General features: G+C 60.7%; 1 protein-coding gene across 1 annotated transcript in view; it reads left to right on the top strand.

The window, feature by feature from the left end:
- NIBAN2 (niban apoptosis regulator 2) overlaps positions 1-7,570 on the top strand; it is a 26,645-nt gene that overhangs the window by 6,724 nt on the left and 12,351 nt on the right. Inside the window, 3 exon segments of the mRNA XM_035892023.1 lie at positions 2,747-2,877; positions 6,221-6,349; positions 6,469-6,574. Coding sequence (XP_035747916.1) covers positions 2,747-2,877; positions 6,221-6,349; positions 6,469-6,574 — 366 coding nt within the window.

Genomic DNA, 7,570 nt, shown 5'->3' with positions numbered 1-7,570 from the left:
TGTAACAGGACAGCCACTCGTGGGTGGCCTTGGTCCTGCAGCTGGGCAGGGGGATGCTCTCCATAGCCCCCAGCACTGCTGGGAGGTTTTGTTCAGCCAGGTGAAGGAGCCAGTGGGTGGCTTAGCTGATTCCCATGTGGGACACATGAGCCCCATGCAGGGTGCTATGGGTGGAGAGGGTCAGGGCATCATCAGCGTGGGCTTCCCACCCTCTGCTCCCAAGCAAAGCCTGGCTGTACCACTGCTAGCAGTCCACATCTTGCCAAATCCGGTGTCACCTGCCAGGGTCAGAAGGAGGTGACACAAGGTGACCAGCCAAGTCCAGTATCCCCTCTGCACCCCGGGGGGCTTGCTGAGCTGGGGGACTTTTAGTCACCTTGGGTATTTGTCTGCAAATCTTTTCTTTCAACGTCTGCAAGTAATCGACTTTTGCTTTTCCATTTACTTAGAACCTCCTAATTGGCCCTGTCGTTAATCAGGGAAGAATGAGTGACTAAGCCGCCTCGCCTGCCCAGGGACTGGGGGCTCTTTTTTTCCCATGAACTGAAAGGAAATGAAACCTCAAAACGTCCTTTTAAATCTCAGCTGTCAGCATCGCTGCCTAGAGCCCTGACCAAAATCATAGTTTTGTAGATGGGAGTTGCAACAGAGGTGTGGCGTGGACGCAAGCGCGGCGTGACTGCGAGCGCTTTCTTTTCCAGGAGAAAATGCCAAAATCAGGGGTGAGGAATTTCTCCGCTGGGACAAGCAGGCGTCTCGTTCTTTGCTGTGAACAAAGTTTGCTTGAATTTAAAGGGATTTGCAGCTCCGTCATGGCAAGATGCTGGCCCAACGTGTTTGCTCCCGTTGCGGTGCTGGCAATGCCAGCGTCTCCTCTGGGATGAATTTATCTGCCCCCAGCCGCCGTCCTCGGGTGGCATTTTCTTCTGGAGCTCCTCATCCCACAGGGATTAGCAGCACCCTGGAGCAAGCTGCTCCTTCGTGCCGAGCACGGCTCTGGGGTGGCTGCTGCTGGAGATTTTGGCTGCCGACGAGCTGTGGCGGGGCTGGCGCGAGGGTCTGTTGTGTCTGGGTTCATGCCCCCAGCATCGTGCTGGCTCCCGCGCTGGGATGCGTAGCCAGGGCTGCTCCTCCCCGCGCCCATCGCCAGGGCTCTGGCAGAGGCTGAGCTGTCAGAAATAGTTGGAGGCGACTCAAATGCTTTCCCTTTCTCAGGCTCTGGGGCAAAGTTGAGAGCAAAATTCAAAGTAGAGGCCCCGTGTGCCAAAGGCAGCTCTGGGGAAGTTGTCTCCTGGGACCTGTGATGCTTTCTAATGGGGTTTTTGGTGTAGGAGCCCCGTGTGGGGTCTGGAGCTGGGGTGGGGAGGGGAGAGGCAGGGTGCTGCGTGGGGCAGGGGGTATGTGGGGAGGGTGCCTGTGGGGCAGGGTTTGCTCCATGGGGCAGGGTTTGCTGCATGGGGCAGGGTGCTGTGTGGGACAGGGTGCTGTGTGGGGCAGGGGGTATGTGGGGAGGGTGCCTGTGGGGCAGGGTTTGCTCCATGGGGCAGGGTTTGCTGCATGGGGTAGGGTGCTGCGTGGGGTAGGGTGCTACACGGAGCAGCGTTTGCTGCATGGAGCAGGGTGCACATAGGGCAGGGTGCTGTGTGGGGCAGGGTTTGCTGCATGGGGCAGGGTACACAGGGGGCAAGGTGCACATGGGGCAGGGTTTGCTGCATGGGGCAGGGTGCTGCGTGGGGCAGGGTTTGCTGCATGGGTCAGGGTGCTGCATGGAGCAGGGTTTGCTGCATGGGGCAGGGTGCACATGGGGCAGGGTGCTGCGTGGGACAGAGTTTACTGCGTAGGGCAGGGTTTACTGCATAGGGCAGGATGCACGGTGGGGCAGGGGTGCTGGCACCAGTTGGGGGGACAGGCCTGCTCCCCCGCTGTGGCTGATGCCCCAGGAGGAACAAGGGGTTCCCGTGACTGCCACCCTGGGCTGGGAAAGCACCCTCCCTGCTGTGGGGGGGTGGGTTTGCAATGTCCCCCCACACGGTGCATCGAGGGAAGGGTGCTCGGGACTGCCTGTGAGGTGGAGGGGATCTCTTCCCGTGTGGGGTGCAGGGGGGCACCTGGCAGCTCAGACTCTCCCAGCACCACAAGCTCCCCCCGGTCTGGAGGCGGGGTCCCTGGTGGGGGTCCGTGCCTCACATGGGGGGGGTGACATGGGGAGTGTGGTGGGGGCTGGGCTGTCCTTTCCCCTTTGAATCTCCCTGCTGCACACGTGGCCCCGAGCATCACCAGCCTCTGAGCTCCAGCCCCTCTGTAGGATGGCCCTTATGGGGGCACAGCAGGGTCGGGTGGGTGTCAATGATGCTTGGGGCTGGGGAATGGGGGGGTTGCCCCCAATCTCAGCCGGCCGAGGAGATTGGAGTGGGGCCGGGGAGCCCCACAAGGCGCTGCAAGCCATCAGTATTGCAGGAACCAGCTTAATGTCAGGAATTTCCTGCCAGGGGGAGGAATCCATGGCATTAATGTGAAAGGCCAAAAAAAGAGATCATCCTGACCCCAAATTAGTCCCTGGGCTGGCTGGGGAGGGCAGAGGCCCCCGCAGCAAAGCCTGCTCCAGCAGGCAGGAGGGCGACAGGAGGTGGTGGGTGGGCTGGGGAGGGCGGGGGGAAGGTGTCTGAGCGGCGTGCCAGGGGGGTCTGCAGCAAGGAGCCCCCCAAACCCAGCCCCTGCCTGATGCGGCTGTGCTCTCCCCTTGCAGAGAAGACGGGGAAGGTGCTGGGGGAGTTTTGCCGGTGCTACAAGGAGCAGTACGGCGTAGCACTCTTCAACAGCGTCCGCTATGAGATCGAAGGCAACGGAGGGCCACAGGCCCAGCTGCTCCACCGCAAGGTAAGAGCCCAGCTCCCATGTGAGGAGCCTGGAGCTGGCGGGGAGCTCCATCCCCATGCCCAGTGAGCACAGACCAATGTCCTCCCCAAAGCCCGGGCACATCCCCTCTGCCCCTTCCACCCTGCCGGGGTGGAACATAGCCCTCATGCACAGGTCCAGCCAACCCCTGTGGCGTCGTGCACCGTCTGTGCAGCACGTGGGGCTCCCTGAGATGGTTTTCTTCCCCCAGCCCATGCAACGAGCACACCCAGCAAGCAGAGGCAAGGCTGGCCTTTGGCTGCAGCCCCTGTGGACGTCTGTGCTTGATGCCAGAGCTGGCGGGGGCTCCTGGGACTCCCTTGTGCCCAGTGAAGCCCCGAGCAGGGCTTGCTGGGCTGTTGTCCTCCTGTTCCTGGGTGCAAGTGATGCTCCAGCCCAGGCCAATGCCCGGGGAGGGGTAGGAAACCTCTGGCAGGCATCACTGACCCCGTGGAGGGAAAGGAGGTGGCTCTGGCTCTGTTCTCCAGCAGCCACGTGTCTCCTGCCTGGGAAAAGGTTTCCAAGCATCCCCGCCCTTCTTGCCTGTGGCTCCAGCACCCTGTGCAGATGCACGTCAGCTGGGGCTTCTCGCCAGCGGGCAGGGTTTGGGGTTCCTCTCTGGCTGGGGCGGTGGAGTCCCTGTCCTGTGGGTGCTCCTTGGAAGCAGGAGGAGATGTGATTGCACGTGGGGGTGGGCTTCTGCTTTTGTCTGGGGCTTAAAGGGATGTTTTTTTAAGAAATCTAGAAATTGCATACATGAGATCAGACTTGAGCCCTGGGTGCTCACAGCAGCCTACCCATGGAGGTGACACCTTGCCCAGGCACCTGGACGTGCTCCATCTCCTCTGAAAGCTGCCTGGATTCTGGGTGTGTTGAGAAAAATAAAGGTGTGGAGGTTCCTGGGCAGGAGCTGGGCACCCGGTGTCCTCGGCAAGGCATCCCTTGGGTTCCTTGCAATTTGGCAGATGCCATCAGCCCCCCCCGGGGGGTACCTCCCTCCCAAGGTTGGTTACTTCATTAAAAAGCTCCAGCAAGCTGCCCAGGAGTGCCTGCGGGACAGAGGCGAGGCGGGGAGGTCAGGGACGCCATGCATGTCTTTTAAAGCACCAGTTGTATAAATAGCACATTCCTCTTGTGCCACGTCCCGTCTGCTGCCAGGGTGCTGGCAGAGCCTCCAGCCGGGATGTGCCAGGGCTCCAAACACCATGGGACCTGCATGGCTGTGGGGTGGCTCCGCAAGGGGCTGGGGAGAGCACCTCCTCCTCCAGCTGGGCTTTGCGCTCCTCAAATATGGCCCAAAAAGGTTGTGGGTGTCAAGAAGATGCAGGGTAGCATCCTTCCTGTCCTCGGGCAGGTCCCGCTGGAATCTGGCATTTGGGGCTTTTTATTTTATTTATTTTTCACCCTATTTTTTGCCATCTCTGTGGGGATGCAGTGCTCAGAGGCAGCTCCCGGAGCGAGAAGGGGGCTGCAGGGCCTCCTGGGCAGAGGGGGACAGCTGGGCTGGGGTCCGCATTGTGGCTCAGTCGCCCGAAATGCCAGCAAGAAGCAGCAGTGATGAGAGCAAGGATAAATGTCTCTGCCTTTGGTCTCTCCGGCAGCCCAGGCGTCCCCAGCCAGCGCTGGGGACAATGCACGTCGTGGCCTTGGTCCGACGTCCTCACGTGCCCCTGAAAACCAGACCCTGAGCACCCTCTCTTCTCATAACACCCCCTCCTGCCAAGCCCCAGGGCTGCCGCAGCCAGACCCAGCTCTCGCTCCCATCGCTCCCCGTCCCCGCGGCAGGGATGCAGGCGAATGGGCCCCTCCGCCCACGCCCTCCCCGGCCCCCTCCCTGCCCAGCCCAGCAATTTGGTGCGTATCTGCCTGTCCCAAATATTTGCTGGCATGAAATGGTGCCGGCATGAAATGGCATGCTCGGTGCCTCCCCTGGGTGAGGAGGGTGTGCAAGGAGGGGATACCTGCGCCGCGGGGTCGGGGCTCCTGGGACGCTGATGGCTGTGAGCAGCCGCTCCCCATCCCAGGGCCCCCTGGACCCGCATCAGGGCTCGGCCCAGGTTTTAGTTCATTAGCAGCCAGCCTGTGTGGCTTCGTCTGCCTTGGGCAGCGGTTTTAAAGCTGGTTTATATGGGCTGATTCGCCTTGGGTGAGCCACCCTGCTGAGCTGCTGGTGGGGACTCCCGGAGCTGGCACCACCTTTCTGTCCCCATCCCCGCTGGTGGCCTTGGGGTTCGGGCTCTCATCGCTCCCGCTGTCCCCCAGCCCCACAGGGTTTGCTTTGTGCTTTCTTCTCCCCCTTCCCAAGGGCTTTGGAAAGCGTAGGGAGCAGTGCGGTGCTGTCAGGCTGTTTGCTGAGCCAAGCTGCTCTCAGGGGGGTGTGGGGCCGGGGAGTGATGGGGGGCTTGGTCAAGCCCTGCCTGCTCCCTCCTGATGGCCACCGTGGTGGATGGTGGGTGGCCATGGCAGGAGAGGCGGCTGCTGCATGCTCCCGCCCTCACGAGAGCTCTCAGCTCTTGTTTATGTTCCTGGGATCATAAAAATTCCTGGGACAAATTCTTGGCTCACTCAGCCAGCCTGTGTTTGGGATGGTGTGAATACTGCTCAGCTGGGGGGGTCTCAGGGGCGCGGCATATCCTGTTCCTGTTGCTGGTCCTCCATGAAGTCCATTTAAGCATTGTCTGGTGCTGGGCCCTGCAGGATGGCTTCTTGCTTTTCCTCTTCCATGTCCCATCTGGAGACCACCCTAGGGCAGGGCTTGGTTCCTGCCACCTGCAGCTTGCCTCTGACCTGCACCCTAGCAGGACCCTCTGGTCAATGGCCATTACCAAGCAGTGCCATGCATGCTCCTGCATGCCCCACACCAGGGAAATCGCAGTAGCTGGGCTTTGGGAAGAGGTTCTGGAGGGCTCTGCTCCACCTGCTGCTCCGCCAAGAGAGCCCAGGTCGCTCAGCTGAGCGGGGTGCATCTCCCAGGACGGAGATGCCAGGGACAGAGGTGCAACCACCACCGTGGTGAACGCCACCATGCGTGACTGCCATGTGAGCAGCCCTTCTGACGTTTTCTAGGGCTCTGCATGTGGAAACCCCCAGGTTGTCACCCAGATGCAGCTCTTCAGGCACCTAAATTTGCAATGCTAGAGGAGAAAATCCAGTGGTGAAATTGGAGACCCTCAGCATAGCCCTAATGCAGAAAACCCCACCAAAACCACCACAAAGGGACCTTGCTGAGCTCCTCAAGCCAGGCTGTGGCCATGGGATGGAGGGGTACCCAGCTGCCCACTCCATGCCCCCCTATGCCACCCACCGTGTGTCTCCTCCCCCGCAGGTCCCACTGGAGGACCACGTCATCTACTCGGGCAACCTCTTCCAGTACATCGAGGAGAACAAGAAGTGGAGGAACCGCTTCTGTGTAGTCCCGCACAACTACGGCTTGGTCCTCTACGAGAACAAACTGGTGAGGGGCATCACCCTTTCGCCCATCTCTGGTGGGCGCAGCTTCAAAGTGGGGACATCCCATCGCTGCGGTGGCATGGCCATGCTCCCCGTCATCCATGACCATCTTTTTCTGCTCAGGCCTATGAGCGGGACCTGCCACCCCGTGTACTGGTCAACAGTGCTGGCTACAAGATCCTCACCTCCGTGGACCAGTACCTGGAGCTGGTGAACAGCAGCCTGCCTGGTGAGTGGTCCTGGTGGCTGTGGGGCGAGGAGAGGTGCTTGGGGTCCCCTCTGCCCCCAGGCTGCTGGGCATCTCTTGGGAACCTTGGGGAAGGGGCAATTTCAGGATGTGGTATCCCTGGGAACCTTCTGGAAGGGATGGTTCTGGGGTGTAGCATCCCTGTGGACCTTCTAGAGGGGTGTTTTTGGGGTGTAGCATCCCTGGGGACCTTCTGGAAGGGGAGGTTTTGGGGCGTAGGGAAGGAGAAGAGCCCTGTTCCCCCCAGGGGTGTAGGGTGCAGTGTGAGGTGGCTACTGCTCGGGTCCTGCCTCATCTTCTGGGGAAGGAAGGCAAATGTGTCTGTGGCTCTGGGAGAGCTGCCCCGAGCTACTCCTGCCTCCCTGTCCTAGGGAGCGCGGGGGGAAGGCAGCAGCTCCTGCCTTTTTTTTTTATCCGCGCTCCCAGGGGGACCGGCTACCCCCCCCAACCATCCTCCTGGTTCCCTATAGGCCAGGGCAGCCCCCCGGGAGCAGGACAGGAGCTGCTGAAACAGTTCAGGGCATGGGCACGATGGCAGCGGGGTCAGGCCAGCAGCTCTGGGGAGGGTTTCACGCTGGAAATAATGATTTCTTGTTTGTTTGTTTTTCCACTTTTCACTTTTGATTTCATTTTTGGAAGAACAAGGCTCACTCTTTGCGGTTTTTTCGCCCCATGTTTTGGGTAGAACTCACAGCAAAGGCACTGCGAAGGAGCCGAGGGGTCTTAGGTGCCCCTGCTGCACCCCTAACCCCAGTTGCTGGGGGAGACGGACACCCCTGACCCTGTAGCATCCCCATCCCCATCCTGCCTCATTCCTCTCCTCAAAGCATCCTTCCCTCCCTGCAGGCATGACGCCCAAATCGGGGCACTCCCCCATCCTGAAGTGCCCCACGGATTTCCCCCTCATCCTCTGGCACCCCTACGCCCGGCACTATTACTTCTGCGTGATGACGGGCAAGGAGCAGGAGAAGTGGCGGG

Source organism: Egretta garzetta, unplaced genomic scaffold, assembly GCF_000687185.1.
Source record: "Egretta garzetta isolate BGI_Z169 unplaced genomic scaffold, ASM68718v1 scaffold344, whole genome shotgun sequence".
Lineage (NCBI taxonomy): Eukaryota > Metazoa > Chordata > Aves > Pelecaniformes > Ardeidae > Egretta > Egretta garzetta.
This window is presented reverse-complemented; position numbering and strand designations above follow the sequence as displayed.